General features: G+C 38.4%; 1 protein-coding gene and 1 pseudogene across 1 annotated transcript; both read right to left on the bottom strand.

Moving 5' to 3' along the window:
* The window catches only part of LOC114686605, a 290,182-nt pseudogene that overhangs the window by 117,436 nt on the left and 146,303 nt on the right, over positions 1 to 26,443 (bottom strand).
* LOC114687666 (zinc finger protein 54-like) lies at positions 1,349 to 19,181 on the bottom strand. Its single transcript, XM_028862264.2, has 4 exons — positions 18,906 to 19,181; positions 7,063 to 7,170; positions 5,024 to 5,150; positions 1,349 to 3,380 (listed from the first exon to the last, which is right to left on the bottom strand). The coding sequence occupies exons 2-4, from the start codon at positions 7,090 to 7,092 to the stop codon at positions 1,555 to 1,557; spliced, it is 1,983 nt and encodes a 660-aa protein (XP_028718097.1). The 5' UTR covers positions 7,093 to 7,170; positions 18,906 to 19,181; the 3' UTR covers positions 1,349 to 1,554.

The following is a 26,443-nucleotide window of genomic DNA, read 5'->3' as shown; positions in this document are numbered from 1 at the left end:
CCTGTCCACAAGAGACATTGACATCTATTCTAAATTACCAATGTGTTTGTAGTAGTATGAGAGCAAGTTATATCATGTTAGGTATAATTATGACATGGTTAAAAACATAATGCATTTGCAATTCTATTTGGTATAGTTATTTTTTTTTGGTATAGTTATATTATGTTTAGCTGTTATTATGACCTGTTTATTGTCTTCAATTGGAAATTAATCATGACATAAAGAGATTTAATTGTGTGTCAAGTTGACAAGAAATGGACTTGTAATGGCTACACTTGTCTAATTTACTACATCAAGAATGAACTACAATTCAGAAATAGAAGGCACACCTGTTAGAGATGTTTGCTTGGTTTGATGTGTGAGTCCACTATTAGTCCAGACATTAGAGGTAGGAAGATAAACACCTTTAGTCCATATCTTGAGGTGGGAGGACACACACCTTTGAAAACAATCATGAGGCCGAAAGACACACCTTTAATCTGAGCCATACCTTATGCTGGAAGTCTATATAAGGGCATGGAAGAATAAAGCACTTGCCCTAGTCTTTCTAGCAAATCCATTCCTTCAGTGGCATTGAAGCCTACTTCAAGATTCCAGTACATACTGAAGATCATCAGAGAAAACCAGCATTGTGGATGGAGCAATGACTGGACTTTTGCCACTTGTATGGTTTGACTCTAGTATGAAGATTTTTGAAGGTGAATAATTTATCAGAGTATTTTCCTGAATGATGAATATTCTTTTATCTCTGCAATTTCAGTACTATGTGAAGGGTTTGTCAAATTCAATTCATTTGGGGAGCCGAGATGGACAGAAATGGCGAGTATTCTCTACTTTATGTTTTCACAGAAGTATGAATTTTGTGATGTACAACACAATCAGATGTGAAAGTAAAGGTTTTGTAATTTTTTTATGTTACTTTATTAGGATTCTTTTTGGTTTTGACAGAGTTTATGTAGTCCTGGCTATCCTGGAACTCAGTATGTAGATGATGTCCTCTGACACAGAGATCTTCTTGTCTCTGCACCATGAGTGCTGGGAACAAAGGAGTGCACCACCACACCTGGCATTAGTATGAATTTTTGGATGTTGAACAAGATAAATGTTTTTATTACACTTTTTACCAGAGGCTGGAGACATGGCTTAGTGGGTAAGAGCACTGGTTGCTCTTCCAGAGGACCAGTGTTCAATTCCCAAAACATGCATGGCAGTTCACAATGGTCTGTAACTCCAGCTTCAGGGAATCTGATGACCCCTTCTGTACTCTATCTGTACAAGGCATACATGTAGTGCACATACACAGTTACAGGCAGAACATACATACACATTAAAAGAAATAAAAATCATATTTCCATTTACATTGCAGAATTTTATTTTAATATAAACTCTAGGATTTTTTTTAAAATTTAAAACTTCAATGACTTTCACAAGTTTCTTATCTTGCTGTTTCCATTTGGTATACTGTTGTGACTTGTATGTTTCTCTAAAGTATGAATTTTCTAATATTTCCTAAGCTTCAAAATATGGATAAAGGATGCATCAGTTTTTGCATTTTTATTTTTTCTCTCCATTATGGATTTTCTGATGTCTCCATAAACCAGAAGAGTAGGCAAAAGATTTGTCACATTCCTGACAACTGTAACGTCTCTCTCCAGTATTAACTCTCTGATATTTTCTAAGACTTGAGTCATGGGTAAAGGACTTCTCGTATTCCATACGTTTGTAAAGTTTCCCCCCAGTGTGAACACTCAGATGTCTTCTAAGATTTGCTCGAAGGGTAAAGGACTTGTCACATTCCATACATTTGTAAGGTTTCTCCCCAGTATGAACTCTCCGGTGTCTTGTAAGATCTGAGCAATTGGCAAAGGATTTGTCACATTCCTTACATCTGTAAGGTCTCTCTCCAGTATGAACTCTCTGATGTTTTCTAAGACTTACTATATGGATAAAGGATATGTCACAGTCTTTGCATTTGTGAAGTTTCTCTCCAGTATGACTTTTCTGATGTTCTCTAAGATATGAGCAGCTAGTATAAGACCTGTCACATACCATACATTTGTAAGGTTTCTCCCCAGTATGAACACTCTGATGTCTTTTAAGATGTGAGCAACTGGTAAAGGATTTGTCACATTCCTTACAACTGTAAGGTCTCTCTCCAGTATGAACTCTCTGATGTATTTTAAGACTTGCAATATGGATATAGGACATGTCACAGTCTTTGCATTTGTGAAGTTTCTCTCCAGTATGAATTTTCTGATGTGTCCTTAAACCAGAAGATTGGGCAAAAGATTTGTCACATTCCTGACAACTGTAAGGTCTCTCTCCAGTATGAACTCTCTGATGTATTTTAAGATGTGAGTCCCGGTTAAAGGACTTATCACATTCCATACATTTGTAAGGTTTCTCCCCAGTATGAATTTTCTGATGTCTTCTAAGGGTTGAGTTCAAGGTAAAGGATTTGTCACATACCTCACATTGGTAAGGTTTTTCACCAGAATGGATTATGTAATGCCTGTTAAGAAGTGATAATTTAGGGAAGGATCTGTCACAGTCACTGCACTTGTAAAGCTTCTCTCCATTGAGTCTGTAATGCCTTCTAAAATGTGAAAGCTGATGAAAGACCTTGCCACATTCTTGATAAGTATAATGTCTCCCAGCAGTATGCATTTTCTGATGTTTCTTTAGAGTAGAAGAGTGGGCAAAGGATTTGTCACATTCCTTACATTTGTAAGGTTTCTCTCCTGTATGCCTTTTCTGGTAGCTTTTAAGTGCTGACAACTGACGAAATGACTTTCCTAATTCTTCGAATTTGTAAGGTTTCTCCCCAGTAAGAAGTCTTTGATGTATTTGAAGACCTGAACTCTGGTTAAAGGATTTTTCACAAACGTTGCACTTGTAGGGTTTAATTCCAGTATGAATTCTCTCATGTTCCGTGAGGCCTGAGGCAGTACTGAAGCATTTCCCACATTCCCCCCAATGGTATGGTTTCTCACCAATGTAGACTGGGTTTTTTTGCAAAAAGTTGTATGAAGAGCAGATATAGTCATCATATTCTCCCTGCCTGTGCTCTTTCTTTGCAGTGTAGAGTCTCTGATCTTGAGCAATGTTGGAATACAAATTTAAGGATTTCTCATAGTTTTTTAACCTGCAAGGTTCTTCTCCAGTGTGCATGCTTTCATATCTATCTGAATTTGATGAGTCAATAGAGGCATCCCTGTGATTACTGTATCTTGAGTTATTAGAGTTTTCTGTAGTTTCACTTGTTTTATAAAGTGCACATATGGATGGGTCATGAAGCACCTTGCCAAGTTCATTACACTGATAAGACTCCTTTTCAGTCTTCACATGTTGATGGACAGGATCACATTTGCAATAGTTCTCTGAAAATGAGTACAGTTCAGATTAATAGGGCTTGTTCCAATAATAAACATGTGATAAATGACTGTCTCCCCAAGTTCTCTTTTAACATAAATCAACATGGAACTATTTAGATTACAGCTCCCAGTAATGGACATTTTTCATTCACTGAATTGTATGGATTTTCACAAAAATGGCATAACAGCCTCCAAAGTCAGTAGTTTATAACAGATATCTCATCTTTATCAGAAATTTCTAACGGGGAAACAAATGGAAAAAAAATAATTAAGTGTTGTAAATTAGCTTTGGGATAGAGCTCACAGAGACTATAGTTAGAATACATATCTCTATCTTTAAATATTTCTTCTTAGAAATTGATGAAAAGGAGTTTAATCTAATCCCAAGTTAATGGTATTTATACCTAACTAAGTGATAGGCAATGAAGAATACTGTTCAGAAGACCCAGTTCCTTTTAAGATTAAAGTCTTACTTAAAAGCATCAAAAAGTTTATTATTATTATTTTTTTCTAAAGCAAGGCATTAGATTCTAGAAAAGTAATGAATGCAAAGACAGTATTCGGCCAGACATCAGAGTCTCTAGATCATAGGAGGCAAGACTGTCATGGGCAGCTATTGCTTATTTCTATCCTCTACTGTCTGAGCTCCACACACTGCTGTGTTAACTTTCCTCATAGGGTTATTCTCAAGTCCACTCTGTACATGGACTAATTTCACAGAAGGGTGTCTGTGCATTCTCCACAAGGAAGAAAGTGAAGGATGTAATATGAAGGCAATTACAGAATAATCCTACTACATGGACTCACGTTAGATTTAAAATTTTGTAAAATTATTCCAATCTGTTTTCAGCAGAATAAAATAAAACTGCACTTTGTACTAATATTAAGTCACTATAATTCTTGTGTAATAAGACACAACGCCTTCTAATAGTTATTACAACAGACCGATACATCCTGGGGCAGGACACTATACTAAGTTAAATGATCAGGAATCCTTTCAAGTGGAATTGAATATCACAAAACCATTTCTCTTTCACCTGAAGTCTTCACAGTTCTCTTGTTCATTCACGAGCCCACCCTAGTTGTGGCTACTCACTCCTCTCCACATTCCAGGGCAATCTCATTCTTTCCAGACAGGTGATCACACCTACCTCTAATACATAATCCACATTTCTTTGAGGCAGCCCATGACCCATGCTAGAACTTTTAGAAAGATTACACAAGTGTAGGACAGTACTGCACTCAATACAGGAAAACAGAAAGCAGAGGAATCTAGGCAAGATTTCTCAACTGATATTTCTTCTCAAATTCTTCAGTATATTTAGTATTTTCAGTTTGTGTATCTTGAACTTTTCTCAAAATTAAAACCATGTCAACAGTGATAATGGATATGGAGCTTTAAGATATGAGTGGAAATACTATATGCTACTGAGTTTATGGATGAATCTTAGAACCAAAATGAAGGGTAGATGATACCTTGACATGGAAAATGGAAAGAGAAAAGGAAATTGCATGAAAAAGTTCTTTCCTACCACTAAACTTTGCCTGGTCTCCTGTTGGTTTTTTCAGGACAACTTAACAGATTTTACATCCTATGAAGTCAAGAAGCAAAAGATGGGTTAAGAATTCTACAAGCAAAATGTTCTCACCCACAAAGACCAGGTTGTTGTAATTCTCCACCATCACATCAATGTACAAAGCCCTCTGAGCAGAGTCCAGGCATTCCCACTCCTCCTGGGGGAAGTCAATAGTCACATCCCGGAATGTCAACAGGTTCTGAAATGAAAAAGTATGGTCTGACCACATGATACCTGGAATTCTTTCCCAGATATAAGGAGACAGAATGTAGATGAGTGAAGATAATTACTCAAAATGTGATTTCCAATACAGTCACATTCTATCATGAACGTTCTAACTCTGTGAAAACAGAATGAAACAACAGTCTTACAAGCAGTATACATGAAACAGAAAATACATTTAAGGTCTGGACTTGGTTAACTATTTGTTATTGGATGGTGTGTTTGTTACACAGGATCACAGGAGACATGTCTCAGGAGGAAAATTCATGATGAGGAAATGTGCTTTAAATACTTTTACTGTAGATCATGCTAAAAGACTTACACAAATCAATCCTGTGTGTACTTGGGCCTTACATGACTATTATAACAGACTCAGTTGGAATGCTTAAACTCTAGGTGCAATGCGACATCATCAAATAGCAAAGGGGTAGGTATGGAAGACAGATATATGACTGATTTTATAGACAAATAGTTTTGTCTTTTTCAACACTAGCAAGGACTGTAAAAGCACTACATACTGTCAATTTTAACATTAACATGGAATGTATAACATTAACATGGAGTGTTCTATGGAATTAATTTTATGAGAATCTGTGGGCCACTACGAACAGATAGAGCAATCTGCATCAGCTATATTTGATATAATCCAAAATTTCCATAAGAATACGCATAAACCAACACATACAAATAATTTCAGAAGTTTTGAAAAATATTTCGTTTTTCTCCCAAAGAGTAATAAATATTGAGGGAAGTCCAAGAACACATCAAAAAATGTTTAAAGTATAGCTAAGAGAATCTGTACCAGTGATACTTTGGATAAAGTATTTACCAAAAAATTTACCAAAAATTAAATTCATTAAATACCAAGAATATAAAACTGCAAATCAACAAATGGCCAAAGAACTAAATAGACACTTTTCAAAGTCAGAAACTCAAATGGCCAATAAACATTACAAAATCATTCAGGATCCCAAAAGACAACTGTGGAAAAGCAAATTAAAACTTCTTAGAAATACTGCCCACCCTAAGCTGAATAGCTGTCATCAACTAACCTGACAACAAATGTTTGAGGGGCTATGGAGAGAAAGGAAGCCTTATTCACAGTTAATGGAGAGCAGGGTGCAAATTAATACAGCCATAGTGGCAATCAGTTTGGAAATTATCAAAGAAACTGAAAGAGGGCTGGAGGTATGGCTCAGAGGTTAAGAGCGCCTACTGCTGTTCCAGAGGTCCTGAGTTCAATTCCCAGCACCCACATGGTGGCTCATAACCATCTGTAATGAGATCTGGCGCCCTCTTCTGTATACATAATAAGTAAATAAGTCTTAAAAAATATTTAAAAAAAAAAAAGAAACTGAAAGAGAACTAACAAATGACCAAGTTCTTTCCCTCCTGGCCATAAACTCAGAGAACAACCCACCTCACAACAGAGATATATATACTCCATGATTACTGCTGTTTTAATCACCAAAGAAAAATTATTGGAACCAAACTAATTATCTATTAACAGATGAATGACTGAATGCAGGCAATGAACACCAATTATGAAAAAGGATATAAAGCTAATTGCTCTTCTAGTTCTAATTCTGTCAAAGGTGTTTGGGGTTTTGGGGGTGGATAAGGAAATCAAAATATATTCAATTATGAAAATATAACATCCCATGTGACGCTCTAGAGCTTCTGTTCTCTATGGCAACTCTAACTGTATTAAAGGGCATCGAGTTGTATAGTCTTTGGGACTGCTTAATTTCATTGTGTGATTTTGTTGTTTTTCTGTTTACAGAATTGCTCATAATAATTTTTTTTAAATTATCAGAAGCAGATAATTAAAGGCTTTTAATACATCAAAGTATAACAGATTTAGATAAAGAGTGGAAAGGACCACTGACCTGCAACATGTTTACTGGAGAATCAGCCATTTCTAACTGTTTCTCTTCTTTGAGTTTCTCTTTCAGGAACAATGAAGAGATGGTTGCTTCCCTTTCAAATCAAGGGGTCTAAAAGGAAGAGTTAAAATTATACTGTTTAAAGAACAATGTCAAACCACATGAAAGACCCAAGCGACAGATTGCTACTGGGTGTCCAAGCAGTGATTCCAAAGCCAGGAAAGCATGAAAAGACATTTGAAGCTTGAAGAGGAAAATCACCATCAAGCATCTTGTTGCACAAAGAAAATTACTCTCTTAAAATTGATGGACACATAAGTGCATTTCAAGGTAGTCACCAATTAACACAAAATTGATTTCACTAAAGCAGCACTCACATAATTAATTAGAGGCAAAATATACACAGCAGAGTCAGAGGAATCATCAATTAGAACATGGGAAATAATAAATTTCATGTGAGGAATAGAGAAATACAGGAGAACTGTGAAGTAATCATCCATGAGCAAGACAGCAAACAACTATTTCTCAAAAAGAAGAATACTACCAATAATCCAACCAGCAACAACATAAAATTAAACAATAGGAAATTAAAATGCCATAAAAAAAACTAGCCACACTAAAAATAAAAATAGAGAATCCTCAACTAAATAAACAAACCTTGAAGCTAAATAAATTCGGCACATAACCCAGCTGTTCCTTTCCTTGGTATAAGCTCAAGGGACTGGGCATCCTACTCCATAGATACTTGCTCACCCAAGTTCATTGCTGCTCTGTTCACAATAGTTACAAAATGGCAACAACCTAAATGTCCTTCAACTGACAAATGGATAGTGAAAGTGTGGTACATATACACTATGGAATACTATTCAGCTGTGAAGTAAATTAAAATCATGAGCTATGGGCTGGAGAGATGGCTCAGAGGTTAAGAACACTGACTGCTCTTCCAGAGGTCCTGAGTTCAATTCCCAGCAACCACATGGTGGCTCACAACCCACATCTGTAATGAAATCTAGTGCCCTCCTCTGTCCTGCAAGCATACATGCAGGCAGAACACTATACATAATAGAAAAAAAAAAATCATGAGCTATGCAAGTAAATGAATGGACCCAGAAAAGATCATTGAGTGAGGTAATCCATACCCAGGGAGACAGACATTGCATGAACATAGGAAGTTCCTAGCTCCAAATCTTCAGATGTGAGTACACAACCTGGAGTGACTACAGTAACCAGAAAAGTAAGAAGGGATCACTGGGGTTGTCGGAGAGTGACAAGGATGGAGTAACACGGAACAAGTGTCTGAAGGGGGAAATGGAAAAAAGAAAAAGGGGGGTGAGGATTTAACTATGGAGCAGGGACAGATATGAACACAGAAGAAGGAGGGTAAAATAACAGTAAGCATGTCTGTAAAATTCAGAAGGAATCCATCTATTTCTTGACTATTATCCATCCATCAAAAAATGCCTATAATACATCTAAGTCTCTGTAAGCACATACATTTAGAATATAAATAAAATCTTCCCAACTGGATTGATGATGCTCCTCACAAGAGCCATATAATTTCTAACAAAATGACCAACACCAGGGGTAAAAAGCCTGCTTTGGGGCCATCTGGCTGGGCCCCCCCAGGAAGGTTCCCCTTCTCCAAGATCCCCCCAGCTGACCCTGCAGTCTACACCCCCACACACATACTTCTTGAGAATTGGAGACCAGCCCCCAGTGCCCATCTGGACCAGAGGTGAGTGCCCGGGGTCATACTCTGAGAGGCCTGCCCCTAGGTCCCATCCCTGGGCACCAACTGTTCTGGGGAAGACCTGCCCAACATGGCCCCAGTTTCTGGCCATTGAGCAGGGACCCTGGGAGGGTACCCCTTCTCTAAGACCCCTGGCAGACCCTGCAGTCTACACGCCTTGCCCATCTGCCCAAGACCCCCCCAACTTCCTGAGAATTGGAGACGAGCCCCCAGGGCCCATCTGGACCAGAGAGGCTTCCTGAAATGCCAAATCTGTGTGCTCTGTATGGACCAAGAGTGCTATCAAGACCAAGAACAAATCCATGAGGAGATGGGCAGACGTCAAGGCAGAAGTACATACAACAAAATAAAGAGCAATACAGCAACACCAGAACCTAGCCCTCCTCCAACAGCAAGACCTGAACATCAAAAAATTGAAGAAGCAGAAAAAAGCAACCTTAAGAATAACATTATGAAGATGCTAGAGGCCTACAAAGAAAAAAATCAAAAATGAAATTGAGGAACAAACAAAAAAAATGGGAAGAATGCTATAAAAAAAAACTAGAAGAAAAGACAAATAAAACAGAATAATAAATCCATGAAAGAAAACAATGAAAAAGCAATGAAACAGATGAGAGAAACAGTCCAAGACCTGAAAAGGGAAAAAGAAAAAAATGAAGAAGACACAAACATAGGGAATGCTGGAAATAGAAAATCTGAGTAAACGAACAGGAACTACAGTTATACTGCAAGTATAACCAACAGAATGCAAGAGATGGAAGAGAAGATCTCTGGCATTGAGGATATGGTAGTAGAAATAGATTCATCAGTCAAAGAAAATATGAAAGCCAACAAAGTCATGACCCAAACTGTCCAGGAAATTTGGGAAACCATGAAAAGACCAAACCTAAGAATAATAGGGATAGAGGAAGAAGAATACCAACTCAAAGGCACAGAAAATATATTCAACAAGATCATAGAAGAAAACTCCCAACTTAAGGAAATACCTATGAAGATACAAGAAGCGTATAGAACACCAGACTAGACCCCCCAAAAAAGTCCCCTTGCCACATAATAATTAAACAACTAAATGTACAGAATAAAGAAAGGATATTAAGAGCAGCAAAGGAAAAAGGCCAAGTGACTTATAAAGGCAAACCCATCAGAATAATACCCAATTTCTCAATGGAGACTTTGAAAACCAGAAGGACCTGGACAGATGTAATGCAGACACTAAGAGACCACGGATGCCAGCCTACACTAATATACCCAGCAAAACTTTCAATCTTCATAGACGGAGTGAATAAGACATTCCAAGACAAAGCCAGATTTAAACAATACTAATCCAAAAACCCAGCCATACAGAAAGCACTAGAAGGAAAATTCCAAACTAAGGAAGTCAGATACATCCTCGAAAACACAGGCAACAGATAACACTATAGCAGTAAACCCCCAAAGATGAGAAGCACACACATACTACTACCAAATAATAATAATAATAATAATAATAATAATAATAATAATAATAATAGGAATGAACAATCACTGGTTATTAATATCCCTTAATATCAATGGAATTAATTCACCTATAAAAAGACATAGGCTTACAGAATGGATATGAAAGCAGGACCCATCTTTCTGCTGCATACAAGAAACACATCTCAAATTCAAAGATAGACACTACCTAAGAATAAAAGGCTAGGAAAAGACTTTCCAATCAAATGGTCTTAAGAAGCAAGTGGGTGTAGCCACCCTAATATCCAGCAAAATAGAGTTCAAACTAAAATTAATCAAAAGAGATCAAGAAGGGCATTACATACTCATCACAGGAAAGATCCACCAAGATGAAGTTTCAATTCTGAACATTTATGCCCCAAACACAAGGGCACCTACATATGTAAAAGAAACATTACTAAAGCTTAAATCACATATAAAACCCTACACATTAATAGCGGGAGACTTCAATACCCCACATTCAAAATTGGACAGATCTCCCAAATCAAAACTTAACAGAGAAATAAAGGACTTAACTGATATTATGTCTCAAATGGACTTAATCGATGTCTACAGAACATCCCATCCTAACAAAAAAGAATATACCTTCTCAGCACCCCAAGAAACCTTCTCTAAAACTGACCACATACTTAGCCACAAAGCAAATGTCAACAGATACAAAACAATTGGAATAACCTCCTGCGTTCTATCAGATCACCATGGCTTAAAGTTAGATTTCAACAACAAAAACTACAGAAAGCCTACAATCTCATGGAAACTGAATAATGCTCAACTGAATCACCAATGGTTAAGGAAGAAATAAAGAAATTAAAGACTTCCTAGAATTCAATGAAAACAAATATACCACATACCCAAACTTATGGGACACCATGAAAGCAGTGCTAAGAGGGAAATTCATAGCACTAAATGCCCACATAAAGAAATTGGAGAAATCTCACACTAGTGACTTGACAGTACACCTGAAAGCTCTAAAAGAAGAAGCAAACTCACCCAGTAAGAATAGATGCCAGGAAATAATCAAATTGAGAGCTGAAATCAATAAAATAAAAAAAAGAGAACAATACAAAAAAATTAATGAAACAAAGAGTTTATTCTTTGAGAAAAATCAACAAGATAGACAAGTCCTTATCCAAACTAACCAAAAAACACAGAGAGAGAGCATCCAAATTAACAAAATCAGAAATGAAAAGGGGGACATAACAACAGACCAATGAGGAAATCCAGAGAATCATCAGGTCATACTTCAAAAACCTCTACTCCACAAAACTGGAAAATCTAAAAGAAATGGATAATTTTCCGGATAGGAACCAATACCTAAGTTAAATCAAGACTAGATAAACTATTTAAATAGTCCAATAACCCCTAAGGAAATGGAATCAATCATTAAAAGTCTCCCAACCAAAAAAGCCCAGGACCAGATGGTTTCAGCACAGAATTCTACCAGATCTTAGAGTTAATACCAATACTCTCTAAATTGTTCCACACAATAGAAACAGAAGGAACATTACCAAATTCCTTCTATGAGGCTACAATTACCCTGATTCCTAAACCAAACAAAGATGCAACAAAGAAAGAGAACTACAGACCAATCTCCCTCATGAACATTGATGCAAAAATACTCAATAAAATACTGGCAATCAGACTCCAAGAACATATCAAAACAATTATCCACCATGATCAAGTAGGCTTCATCCCAGGGATGCAAAGATGGTTCAACATATGAAAGTCTGTCAATGTACTACACCATATAAACAAACTCAAAGAAAAAAAAAAAACCACATGATCATCTCACTAGATGCAGCAAAGGCATTTGACAAAATCCAACACCCCTTCATGATAAAAGTCTTGGAGCGATCAGGAATACAGGGAACATACGTAAACATAATAAAGGCAATTTACAACAAGCTAACAGCCAACATCAAATTAAACAGAGAGAAACTCAAACTCAAAGCGATTCCACTAAAATCAAAACAAGGCAAGGCTGTCCGCTCTCCCCATACTCTGGGTTCCAGAACAGCATGTGCCAGCTCCCGCCAGTCCTTTGGTACAATCCTATTATAAGCTGACCAGGTGTTTAACATTTGCTTTACATATGGGGAATTCATGCCATAAGATACCATTGCTTCCTTAAACCTTTGTAAATCTAACATTTCAATTGGAGCCTGTGGGGCGTTTACCCACCAACCCCACAGCTCCCCAGAGTTTTCTTGAGTGTAAGCAGCAGGAAATATTAGATAGAAGGATTTATAGTGGAGAATATTGCGGAGAGAAACAGATAGAAAATAAAGGATAGCCTCAAGAGGGCCTGGAACCTATCCCAATGGCCCCTGTCTCTGCCCCAGGGTTTTTATAGAGATGCCAAGGGGTGGAGCAAAAGATCTCCTCCCCCAGCACAGCCAAGTGCAGACCATCTCAGACACCTGCACTCAGGCCCGTGGTCCTAATCATCTTCTATGTGGACCTGCTGGGTAAAGCCATGAGGAACCCAAGAATGGGCTCCCACAGGTCCCCCCTTCATATATATATATAAAACTATTAATGGCTTACAGCAATCTCCATAGCTGTTACACCTCCCAGTATGGGAGTAGAGGATGATAAAGATGGCATTTCTCTTTTGAATTAGGTCCAAGGTGACTACAGCAGTCTTAGCTACCTCAAGCCCTTTCTAAACCAAAAACTCTTAAGTTGACTACAAACTTAAAGAATCCCTTAGCTTCATCATTACCATTAACAGGTTAACATAAATATTGCTATACATAGTCACAATTATCTCAATCTTACAGCTCAAAGCAAACTCTTAACAGAACCATTTGAATTAGCATATATGGTGCTATATATAGTTAACAATTTTCTCCGTCTTACAACTTTAACTCAATCATTTGAATTTTCTTGTTAACATAGAAAAAACTCTGATGTATTCACATCAAACTTAAATATTTCCTTAACTTCACAAAACCAGGGTGCTTTAATATCAATAGTTTTCTGTGAACATAATTCAATCTCATAACTCCTCCTTTTCTTTATAATTTTTTAAACAAAATCTCAAACCTAGATATAGGAACCCAAACTTATATTTAAACAGTTCCATTTGTAACACAAAACCAGTTCTGTACATAATTCCATTTTTACATAAACAGTTCCACAAAACAATTGCATTCTTAACACAGAACAATACATGAATCACCAGCATATATGCATACACAAAACTGCATCTTGAGTCAAGGTAGAAACAATAAATTTCTTCACTTAAACAGTTCCATTTTTAACCCAATTCCAGAAAACAGTTCCTAGGTCATTACTATAAGTAAGCTCAAAATTGTCCCATTGCAATGAAATCTAGATTGTTCATTTAGTTTCTTAAGTCTCAAAATTCAAATGATAAATTCTGGTACTAGGCTTTCACTTCCAAATATGAAGAAACGTTTTACAACCAAAACTTTTTGCAGTTAACAATTTTAGTTAAAACAAGCATATCTGCAACTTTCATTCTCAAGCTGGAGACCTTTTTAATTACAGTAATATTTTAAACCTCACTGTTTTTTGATGTTAGCTCAGGTTTTTCCGTGTTGCGTTGATTTTTCATGGATCTCGGCTGCAGATTCCTTGTTGTGCTGGTTCTGGAATCCGCCATTCTTAGCTTCTTAGTGGCTTCTGGGACTTTTGAAAACCACTTAGACTGACTACTTTGCAGTCTACTAGGACACTTCCTTCTGTGTCTCAGGTTCTTTCAACCATATACATTAAAAATAGACTCACACTTAACATTTTTTGCCTTGCAAAGCATTTAGACTCATATTCAACATTTACATTGTACAAACTCACATATAACGTATTAACATCTACTTATTTATACTCCTTAAGGAAACTATAGAACTACTTTAGCAAATATATTTCTTATTATTCATTCCATCTTATTCTTATTTAAACTTACATTTACAACTAGCATCTTACAAGCTTATTACTACATGTCTTAAGACTACCTTAGATACTTCTTGCAAGCTTATATTCTTAAAGGAACTCTATAGATCGATTTTACAAACTTATATAGGGCTACAATTAGCATATATTTAACTTAGCAAACACCTAAAGATTTCTTGACACAGATCTAACAAGACAGAATTTTTACAAACTCACATCTTATTTTCATCTTTTTCTACTTCTTACTCTTAATTATCATCACTATCTCTTAAAAAGATTCTCTTAACTAGACAGGAAGTACATACATCATTTCTAAAGTTTAGAGTTTATAGTCAGCTTTGCTGTACAATACTGGGATTTAGTGAGTGTTGTTGTTATAGAATTGTGATATTGTTGCTAGGGGACTATAATCTTCCCAGGATGATGCCACACTCCAAAGTTGCCAGTTCTCTCAGCCATTCTGGACCAGCAGAGATGCACTGTCAGCGGTCGACGGTTTTTAACTAGAGGCTGTCCCTTCACCCAGATTCATACTAGTTCCCCTAAGTGCTTCAATTCAGACAAACATTTCTACTACAGCAGTACTTTTGGTTTGTTCTACCGAAAAACTTTACTTCACACTGAGGGTGAAATTACCGTATTTAGCTGCTGTAAAGCTCTTCGCCCAAAAACTGCACAGCTATTGGGTGATACAAAGTATTTTTCTAAAGGAGCCAGTAAAGCCAAAAGTGGCACAGCTCTGAACTCTTTTTTTCTCACTGTTTGCATTAACTAGTGACAAAACCACTACAGGAACCCTAGTATCCCTGAAATGCACTCCAACTCAGAGATGCTGGCCAGTTGCCTCTGGTTTTTTGCTCAGAAGCGAGGATACAATGCTAACAGTTTGCATTGCTTCAGGGGATCTTTGCATTAGGACAATTTGGAGCACCCTTTCATTCTGAAACGCTCACTCAGAAACAAAACCCTTGATGCCTCAGCTCTGCTGTAACGGAAAAGCTTGCCTTTTTTGCTTTTCTCAGGTAAAGTTTCCTGCCCTTTTGGGTTCTCTGTAGGTCTTCACCCACTCTCCCAAGCGTTTCCCTCAGGGTACTCTGACCCACTGTCTTTTACCAGCTTGAAGAGACAGAGCTTAGAAGAGGTTTTTAGGAACTTGTCCCTGCCTTTTGCATTGCAGGGAGGATTTTTAAAGCTTGAAAGAACTTGGAGAGGTTTTGCTGTCATAAGTTGTTTTCCCTTAGAACTAATCACAGGTGGTCCCCATACTAATATCTTCGGGTGATTCTAATTTTTGTCCTTCTGAGAGAGAAAGTTAAAGGCTTTAGTTAAGTTTAAGAGAGTTTTTGAGAAAGATTAAGGCTTTTTAGAGAGATTTCCCCCCCCCTTTTTTTCCCAAGAAAAGCTGTATAGTTTAAAAGAAAGATTTTTTCCCCAGAAGAAAGAAAGACCAACTTTTCCCAAAACTTCTGAACTTTAACTTCTTACACCCCCATTTTTGCCTCAGGGAGAAATCACTTTCTCCTGCTGCTTGGACTTAGCATTTCAGCTGTCCCCAGGTCAAAAGCTTCCACAGGAAACTTTTTCTTCCCCATAAGCTCAAAGAAGAGCTTTTTACTACCCATAAAGCCCAAAGAAAGATTTTTCCCCCAGTTTGCATTCATAGCCCCCAAAGTTAGAAAATTGAAGAGTTTTTCTATCTAGTTGCCTTACTTATCTTAAATTTTTTTCTATACAATATTACACTTCTAAGTTTTTCCTACACTATATTACTACCCTATACCTTATACTTACTTTTCACAGATAGAAACTGAGAAAGGGATAGAAGATAGAAAATTTTGACAGAAGAGAATTTCGCTGCAGCATCAGACATCCTTCCAGTCCGCGTTCCTTTTCTCTCAATGATAAAACCCCTGCCTCTTAATAATATATATATTTTTTTTCCATAACACCGGCATGCCTTTCCACTGGCAGGGCTGACTCAGCACTTTCGCCAAAAACTCTGTAATAAAACTATTATTTTCCTTTATCTTTAGTCCTTATTTCTTTGTCTTTAGTCCCTGTTCATTTGTCTTTAGTCTCCCCCTTTTTAAGTCCCCCCTTTTTTTCTTTAGTCCGTTTTTTTCTTTTTTCTTTAGTCCTTGTTCATGGCGCCATTCTGTGGAGCGTTTACCCACCAACTCCACAGCTCCCCAGAGTTTTCTTGAGTGTGAGCAGGAGGAAATATTAGATAGAATGATTTATAGCGGAGAATATTGCGGAGAGAAACAGATAGAAAATAAAGGATAGCCTCGAGGGGGCCTGGAACCTATTCCACCAGCCCCGAATGTCTCTGGCCCAGGGTTTTTATAGAGATGCCAAGGGGTGGAGCAAAAGACCTCCTCCCCCAGCACAGCCAAGTGCAGACCATTTCAGACACCTGCACTCAGGCCTGTGGTCCTGATCATACTCTATACGGACCTGCTGGGTAAAGCCACGAGGAACCCCAGAACGGGCTCCCACAGGAGCCCAAATATTTTGAGTATTCATTTGATCAGGTAACTGCTGTACCGTTACTGGATAAATTAAGGGTGAGTGTGTGAAAACAGGCTTTCTTTCTGTAACCTTATAATCCAATCTTGAAACAACTTCACTGTTAATTTCTTCCGTCTGAATTTGAATTTCTCTATAATTTATTTTAACAGCTTTAACAGATTTTTCTAAAACTTTTATCCTGGCACTTAAATTGACTATCTTTTAAAATAGTAAAATGAGGATAAAAGTAATAAACTGCATAATTCGGTCAACATGAATCTTCTCATATAGTTGTTCCATTGTCAGACTGCCTAAAATTTCAAACAAAGTCCAATTTTCTTCCAATGTACACATAAAACCCATTTTTTTAAAAATGTGGGGGGAAAATCTTTTAAATAGTTTCCTTTAAAATATCTGATATGTTAATTGACTTACAAAGTCTGCATAGAAGAGTAGAAATCCGAGGGAATTTCAAAACAGCCACCTAGTGTCTGAGGTGTGAATCCAAAGAGAGAGAGAGAGGGAGAGGGAGAGAGAGAGGGAGAGAGAGAGAGAGAGGGAGAGAGAGAGAGAGAACAAGAAAGCATAGCCACAAGTTCTGGCTAAAGCTTAAATCCAGCCACGTGGTCCCGCTTGAGCAGAGTCAAGCCTGGGCTCCGGCTTCCTTAAGCTCTGACCACGTGCATTGGCTTTACAGGCAGGGCCCTGTTTGGCAGGGCAGGCCTGAGTTGTTTGTAGCACTGGCTTTAAGCAAGTAGCTCCAGCTGCAGCTAACCGCTTGGGGCTACGGTCAGTCCAGCCTGATACCAAGCTGACCTGGGCCCAAGTTAGGGAGCCGGACGCCCAGGTGGGAAACCGGACCTGCCGCCAAGCCAAGCCAAGCCAAGCCAAGAGGTTTTTAATGGACTCTTGTCACGTGGGCGCCAAATGTAGATGTAACCATCTTATTCAATAAGAAACACAGAACCAATGCAAAGATGAAAGCCCAAGAGGTCAGAGCTAAGAGCTAAAACCGTACCTTCCTCCTGCGGTGGTCCTACCTCTCCGAACCAGAGCAACTTCCTGTGTGTCTGGCTTTTTATAGTGTTTCTGTTCTGCCTTCTCATTGGTTGTAAAATCAACCACATGACCTCTTAGTCACTGCCTGTCTGTACAGACCTCCAAGTCTTCTATGGTTGGTATTGAGATTAAAGGCGTGTGTCTCCAATGTTAGCTGTATCCTTGAACACACAGAGATCTACCTAGCTCTGCCTACCAAGTGCTGGGATTAAAGGCGTGCACCACCACCGCCCAGTTTCTGCTATGGTTTGCTAATAGCTCTGACCCCCAGGCAACTGTATTTATTAACATACAAATCACATTTTAGTACAAAATAAAATATCACCATAATAAGTGAGTTATCGTAATTATTCAAAAGATGCTTTCTTATATCATTCTGTACTATAATGCATTTAAATTTTTTTGTTTTCTATTTTTCCCTGAAGCAGGGTATTTTCTGTGCAGTGCTGGCTGTCCTTGAAGTCACTATGAACACCTTGCCAGCCTCCAACAGACTGTGATCCACCTGCCTCTGCCTTCTGAGTGTTGGGATTAAAGGCCTGTGCCACCAGGCCTGGCAGAGACACTTTTCAGAATGCTGTATTTACATCCCATTGTGCATATGTCTCAGATGGAAAATTAATGGTGGATAAAAGTTTATTGTTAAAAGTTAATGCTTACAAGTAAACTGTGGAACTCGCAAAAAATATACTTTCAGATTCAATGAAATTGGCAAGCGTTCCTTTTATGACTATAATCTATAATCTAAGAATTTGCTCTGTGTGAATTCGAGTCTCCAGTTAAATGTGCCACTCTTGAACAGAGAAGTGGTAAAACACTTAGTACGTTAGTACGGACGGTTGCAAATTTCAAGAGCGATGTCGTTTCCACCACAGCAAAGAGAATCATGCTTGCAAATCTCGAGAGAAATTCAGATATTCGATTAGATTATTCTTACAAAAATATTTTGGGGATCAGATCAACTGAAATAAATAAAGTTTTATTCCATATGATCTAAAATATACCAAGGAAAAGACATCCACAGCAGAACTTAAGGCTTACTTAAGCTAAGCAGAGAAACTGCTCGCACCCCCGTCCCTCCCCTCCCGTGTCCCAGCCCCGCAGCTCCTCTGACCTGGGAGGTTCCAGGGCCGCCGGGCTGCGGTTCCCGCCACTGCGCTGCTGACTGGTGACTTTCCCAGGCCGCCCCGCGCGACGACTGCGGCTCCGGGGAGATTTCAGGTCCCCGCGACACCCCGCCGTGTCCTCCGCACCCAGGTCTGCACCACGGGATTCTCCACAGTACAGCAAAAACCGGGAATGGACCCTCAGTACTGCTGACTTTGGCTCCTTCCAACTTCTCCAGGCTCACAGAGTGTCCCAGCTTCCGTTTATGTTAGTCCTCCAACCCCTCCCACGCTCCACTCTTCCCCTACACACAGCCAATGTGCCACATCCTCCCAGCCGCTGTTTCCGGGTGAGTGTCTCCGCCCCACTGAATTATCCCTCCCACTCAGTCTCAGGCTGCCTTTCACACAGCTCTAGCTGTCAGGCTGCCCTGGACCTGCTCTGCACAGCCTCCCCACATGCTCGCTGCCAGCCTAGACCAGAACTGCATCTATTAGAACGCTGCACCCCGATATCTGACCGCCCACAGTGAATCTGAACCCTTCAGATAAAAGACAGGCAGCCAAACCTCGACTTGACTACCAGCTACATACTTTACACCGAACTATAATACGCTTAATTCAGAAGCCAGAGTCTCATCCCCAACACAAACATGACAAGCCAAAAGAAAATACTGCAATTGTGACTTGAGGAGAGACATTTCAGGAAATTGGGTTTTGAAAAGAAATAGGTGCCTCTAACAGACCAGGGCTGAGTTCATCCAGCGCTATACTGCTCTCACCATTCGAAGGTGGTCTTATCATTTTACTATCAAACAAAAGTTTCTTTTGTGACTCATGCTAAGGATGCTTTTAGATAAAATATAGGAAAAAAAATTAATGCAGTGGTGAATGCTGAGACTCTAGGCTGTCCCAGATAAAGTAAGGTATGTGGTCGCAGCCCTGAAAACATCAGTTACATCATTCCATCTATGGTTCTGGGAACATTGAGGAAGAGGAGAAGGAAAGGGAATAAGAAGGGAAAGAGGAGGAAGGGCTAAGACATGCCAGTCTCTAGACTCCACACAGCTGTGGTAATCAGTAACCAACAACAACTGTACTGACCTGCATTGACCTCACACAAGACCACAATCAGACTAGGAAAGGGAAAGGCACACAGGGCACACACATCTCAAATATTGGTGATGGATAATGGATGGATTGTAGGAGAAGAATCGCTTCCTTCCTCAGCTTCCTCTGCTGAGCCCACCAGGCTCCAACACATAGGTCCAAACTCACAATCTCACAGATGGCTCTGGATAATGTCAGTGAGTCCCAAAGTAAAATGAATGGAGAGGAACACAATGGAGATTTGTTGGAATTGTGGACCAGGATGATAGAGAGGTAGGAGGTAAGAGTGGTTAGTATTTCACACACACACACACACACACACACACACACACACACACACACACACACACGGGGATTTCTGTAAATGACTTGCAGCCTGCTGTCCAGCTAATCTAACAATGGTTAGCTGTGAACAGAAAGTCCAAGAATCTGGTAGTCAGTACACAAGGCTGGATGTCTCAGCTGGTCTTCAGTGTATGCTGGAATCTCAAAGTAGTACGCTCAATACCACTAAAGGAATGGATGTGCTAACGAGGCTAGGGCAAGCAGGCAAGGAGCAAAAGCTTCCTTCTTCCATTGTTGTTAGACTTCCAGCAGAAGGTGTGGCCCAGATTAAAGTTATATCTTCCAGCTTCATGATCCTTCTCGAGGTGAGGCATGTATCCACCCACCTCAAGATATGGATTAAAGGTGTTTATCTTCCTACCTCAAAGGTCTTTACTAAAAGTGGATTCACACACTTCAAACCAAGCAAAAAAAAAAAAAATCTCTCACAGGTGTGTGCTCTATTTCTGTATTGTAGCTTGTTCTAGAAATAGTAAATTGGACACCCAAGAGTAGCCATCACAAGTTCACCCCTTGTCAACTTGACACACAATCATATCTCCTTATGTCATGGTTAATTTCCAATTGAAAACAATAAGCAGGGCATAAGAACAGCTAAGTATTATACAACTATCTAAACACAATCGCAAATGTGTTATATATTTAACCATGTCATAATTACACTTAACATGATATAACTTGCTCTCATACAACTGCAAACACATTTGAAATTTAGCATAGGTTTCAATGTCTCTTTTGGAACAGGACTTTGGTATTTCAAATTTAAGTATGATAACCATTGGTATTCTCTTAATTGATGTTACATTACTTGATAACAAAATTGAAAGAAAACACAAATATCTGTACAAAAACATTCTTAGGACATTTCCAATAGAAACACTGGTGTCAGCTATAATCTTCCACTGGTCAAATGGCCTTAATAAGTATTTATAACTTTCTTTCTATACTACCCATTCTGTATTTCCTCCACCCTCAGCAGGTCTTGGCTCCTTTCCTGAAAGTGATTTATTACTTCATTCCAGATGTGTCTGTGCCCTTTGTCATCCTTGCTGGATTAGGCTGTTGTCGTTTCCCATTCACTTTAATCACAGGACATGGTAGCAATTAGAGGTGCCCTAAATGCTCTCCACACTGCAGACGTAATCCTTCTAACCCACATTGTGTACAGGCAATCCAATTTCCTGGTAATGTGGAAAATCACCCCTCCTAACATGTTTATTCCTTTCTTAGCCTGTTGGTTTAAGGGCATTAGATGCCGAAAGTGACCAGTAAAGCTGAACTGTATCTGAAGCAGTTGTGCTGCTGAGTCAGAATGCTGCCTGGGGAAAGAGCCCAGCCAGGGCAGAACAGAACTATCCAGGAGTAAAGCTTTCTATTCTGTCAGAGAAAGCACCTCTTTGAGAAAAGCTTTGTTTCAACTGACTCCCGGTGAGATGGGGGAGTGTAGCCCTGAGGGGTGATTGCCTCTGGCATAAACTCTGTTCTTGAGCACCCAGACAAGCAAACACAACCCACTGGGGAACTGGGCCATGTGAAGGCCTGATGAGGCAAAGCACCTGTCCTAATGGGAGTTTAGAAATGGCAAAAACCTCTCTTATTAGATTTTCAGTCTGTACGCAAACCACACAGACCCCAAAAACAAATGGAAAAAAGCCGCCACTGTAGTGTCAGAAATTGTTTCTGGGGTAGAGGGGATGAACTGAGACCAAACTGGGTACTGTTAAGGAGAAAGAAACAAAAAGGACAGATTCCTCCCCAGAAAATACATAACTTGACAAAGCTGCTAGAGTTTGAGGCAGATTTGGGAGAAAAAAAAAGCCCCTACCTCCAAAGAAATCTAGCAGAGGTACAGAGCCGCAGACAGATACCTGAAGCTCTGCATCTTGGGGGGGGGGGACGGGGGGGGGGGACGGGGGACAAGCAAAATGAGAATAAAATCAGTGGGAGAAAATCTCTCTGAAACAGCTGTGAAAAAGCTCTATTGTAAATGTTTCTGTTTTTCACTGACTAGCTAAGGCAAACACAAGCCTCCAGGAAAGTTGCTATCAGAAATGCCAGCCTCAATGCCCACTAATGAGTCAGATGCAGTTCTGATTTGGGGCCAGTGTCTGATGAAGGAGAAACACCCGTTGAAGCCAGCTGAGGATAGAATAGAAATCTCCCAATGTGACATAGCTGAAAATGTAAAATGCTTGTTCAAATCTCCCGTTGCAAAAGCAAAAAAAAAAAAAAAAAAAAAAAAAAATGTTCAAACCTCCCAGGCAAGAATTTGTAAGCAAGTCTGGTAAAAGAACCAGTTGACTCTCAAAGTTGAAAGAACTATGGGAAATGAAGTCCAAAAGCTAGCTTGCAATAAGGGACTGATATAAGGGAAATGCATTCTGGGAAATGTAGTATTTCAGCTAAAGATGGTGATACTGTCCAAAAACTTTTCAGCTCAGAATGAAGTTTCTTTTCAAAGCAATGCTAGAAAGCTTAATCTTACCTCTTGAGAGCTCAGATCAGACAAAAACTACATATAAGAGCGAACAAACCACTTTAAAATCCTTAAAACAAGGGAAAGCAGTTTATAAACTGAACTTTTTCTTAGATATGAAGGAAACTTACATTGAAATTTAAAAAGTTCTTTGCCTTTTGAACAAACAGCTGGCAATGAATGATTACTTTGCAAATCTGATGAGACAAGGAAACGGCCATTCAAAAAGAAATGACTGCTTTATAGACTGGAAACAAACTTCAGAAAAGCTGTCTTAAAAAATAGTTGCTTCACCTGAAAGTTCCTTATAAGAAATCAATGCTAAATATCACAGCTGCTAATAACATCAAGGTTAAAACTAATGAAGGGAAAATACTAAATCCTGAAAATGCATTTTCTCAGAGTAAGCTAATGAAGGATATGTTTCATGAAAGAACATCTATGAGCCGGGCGGTGGTGGCACATGCCTTTAATCCCAGCACTCGGGAGGCAGAGGCAGGCGGATCTACCAAGTGAGTTCCAGGAAAGGCGCAAAGCTACACAGAGAAACCCCGTCTCAAAAAACCAAAAAAAATAAAAAAAAGAAAAGAAAGAAAGAAAGAACATCTATGTTCTTGACTCCTTTGAATAGTAACAGTTTTGGTGAAAATATTGGAACTAACAACAATCAAGTCAAAATGTTTCAATAAATTCAAGACACTATTCACAAAAGAAAGCTGCCATGCTTTGTGGGCCATATTAGAGCTCACTCCAATCTTCCTGGTCCTTTAGCTGAGGGTAATGCCATGGCTGATAAGTTAACAAAGTTAGTGGCATTATCCCAAGTGGAAATGGCTCAACAGTTACACGCTCTTCATCATCAAAATAGCAAAAGTTTAAGAAAGCAATTCAATCTTACCAAAGAAGCGGCTCGTCAAATAGTTAAACGATGTGGGGTATGTCCAAAATATTTTCCTGTCCCTCACTTAGGGGTAAACCCTCGAGGTCTTCTTCCCAATCATCTATGGCAAATGGATGTTACGCATATTGCAGAATTTGGCAAATTAAGATATGTACATGTAACCATTGACACTTACTCAGGATTTTTAATGGCTAGTGCACAACCTGGGGAAGCTACAAAACATGTCATTATGCACTGCTTGAAGTGTTTTTCGTATATGGGTATACCAAAAATTATTAAAACTGATAATGGTTCTGGATATATAAGGCATTTCAACAATTTTGTACCCAATGGGAAATCGTACATAAAACAGGTATTCCTTATAATCCCCAGGGACAAGGTATTGTGGAAAGGGCTCATAGCAGTCTTAAAATACAACTTCAAAAAATAAAAATAAAAAAGGAAGAAATTTACCCTCAATCACCACATAATGCATTAAATCATGCTCTTTTGTTCTGAACTTTTTGAATATGGATGTCCATCAGCAGTCTGCAGCAGATAGATTTTGGCACAGTGGCATCCAAGCGACTTTTGCTCAAGTGAAATGGAAAGATCCCTGCTCGGGATTATGGAAGGGTCCCTATCCTGTTTTAATATGGGGTTGAGGACATGTTTATATTTTTTCACAAGAGGAGAATGAAGCTCGGTAGTTACCGGAGCGTCTGGTTGGGAGCCTGGAACTAAGAAAGGTCAGCTCCAATAACGTTCCTATAAAGGAACCAGAATAAAAGTGGCTCAATTAGTGTTTCTGAGGTTTTGTCACTGGTTAATGCAAACAGTGCTAAAATAGAGTTTGGAGCTGTGCCACTTTTGGTTTTACTAGCTCCTTTAGAAAAATACTTCTTATCACCTAATAGCTGTGCATTATTTTGCAAAGAGCTTTACAGCAGCTAAATATGGTAATTTCACGCTCATCATGAAGTGAAGTTTTTTCGGTAGAACAAACCAAAAGTACTGCTGTAATAGAAACATTTGTCTGAAATGAAGCACTTAGGGAGCTATTATGAATTTGGGTAAAGGGACAGTCTCTAGTTAAAAACTGTTTACTGCTGACAGTGCATCTCTGCCGCTTCAGGAACAGCAGAGAGACCTCGGCAACTTTGGGGTGTGGCTTCATTCCGAGAATGTTACAGTCCCCTAGCAACAAGTATCACAATTCTATTATGACAACACTCACTAAATCCCAATGTTGTTATAGCAAAGCTGACTATAAACTCTAAACTTTAGAAATGATGTACATACTTCCTGTCTGGTTAAGAGACTCTTTCTAATAGAGATAGTGATAATAATTAAGAGTAAGAAGTAGAAAAAGATGAAAAGATATGTGAGTTTGTAGAAATTATTCTCTTGTTAGAAATCTTTAGGTGTTTGCTAAGTTAAATATATGGTAATGGTAGCACTATATAAGTTTATAAAATAGATCTATAGAGTTCCTTTAAGAATATCAGCTTGCAAGAAGTATCTAAGGTAGTCTTAAGACATTTAGTAATAAGCTTGTCAGAAGTAAAGATGCTAGTTGTAAATGTAAGTTTAAATAAGATAGAATAAATATAAGATGAATATAAGAAGTAAATATGAAATATATATGCTAATGAAGTTCTATAGTTTCCTTAAGGAGTGTAAGTAAGTAGATGTTAACAAGTTATATGTGAATTTGTAAAAATGTTTAAATGCTGAGTGTGAGTTTATGCTTAAGCACATGTTACATGTGAGTTTGTGAAAAGTGTAAATGTTGATTGTGAATCTATGCTTAATGTATATGGTGAAAGAACCTGATATACAGAAGTTAGTGTCCTAGTAGACTGCAAAGCAGGCAGTCTGAGTTGTTTCCAAAAGCTCCAGAAGCCACTAAGAAGCTAAAAATGGTGGACGCCAGAACCAGCACAAGGCATCCACAACTGAGATCCATGGAAAATCAATGCAGCACAGAAAAACCTGAGCTAACAGCAAAAACGGTGCGGTTTAAAATATTACCATACCTAAAAAGGTCTCTGGATTGGGAATAAAAGTTGCAGAGATGCTTGTGTGAACTAAAATGGTTAACTGCAAAAAGGTTTGGTTGTAAAATTTCTCTTCATATTTGGAAGTGAAAGCCTGATACCAGAATTTCCTTTTTTGAACTTAAAATAATACTATAAAACTACAAAAAGATTTTTTGTTATGGATTTCTTCAAATTTGGAAGGCTCATACCCGAATTTATTTTTTGAATTTTGGGACTTAAATGAAATGAACAATAGTGATTTCATTGCAATGGGACAATTTTGAGTTTATTGTAATGACCTAGAAAGTGTTTTCTGGAATTGGGTTAAAAATGGAACTGTTTAAATGAAGAAATTTTTTGTTTCTACCTAGACTACAGATGCAATTTTGTGTATGCATATATGCTTTATTAACTGGTGATTCATGAATTGTTTTATGGAACTGTTTATGTAAAAATTGAATTACTTATGGAACTGGTTTTGTGTTAGAAGTGGAACTGTTTAAACAGAAAAGTTTGGGTTTTCTAACTAGGTTTGAAATTGTTTAAAAAATTATAAAGAAAAGGAGGAGTTATGAGTGAATTAAGGTTGAATGTATGTTTGCAGAAATTATGTTTAACCTATTGGTATTAATGCACCCTGGTTTTGTGGAGTTAAGGAAATATTTAAGTTTGATGTGAATACATCAGAAGTTT

The sequence above is a fragment of the Peromyscus leucopus genome, chromosome 1 (genome assembly GCF_004664715.2).
Source record: "Peromyscus leucopus breed LL Stock chromosome 1, UCI_PerLeu_2.1, whole genome shotgun sequence".
NCBI lineage: Eukaryota > Metazoa > Chordata > Mammalia > Rodentia > Cricetidae > Peromyscus > Peromyscus leucopus.
Note: the sequence above shows the minus strand (reverse complement) of the source record. Positions and strands in the feature narration are given on the sequence as shown.

What these genes read in the sequence shown, in the direction of transcription:
- LOC114687666 (XM_028862264.2), bottom strand. Translation starts at nt 7,092, where the DNA reads ATGGCTGATTCTCCAGTAAACATGTTGCAG. An exon ending in CTCCAGTAAACATGTTGCAG is followed by an intron (nt 5,151 to 7,062) that starts GTCAGTGGTCCT and finishes TTTTCATTTCAG; the next exon opens with AACCTGTTGACATTCCGGGA. An exon ending in CAACAACCTGGTCTTTGTGG is followed by an intron (nt 3,381 to 5,023) that starts GTGAGAACATTT and finishes ACTCATTTTCAG; the next exon opens with AGAACTATTGCAAATGTGAT.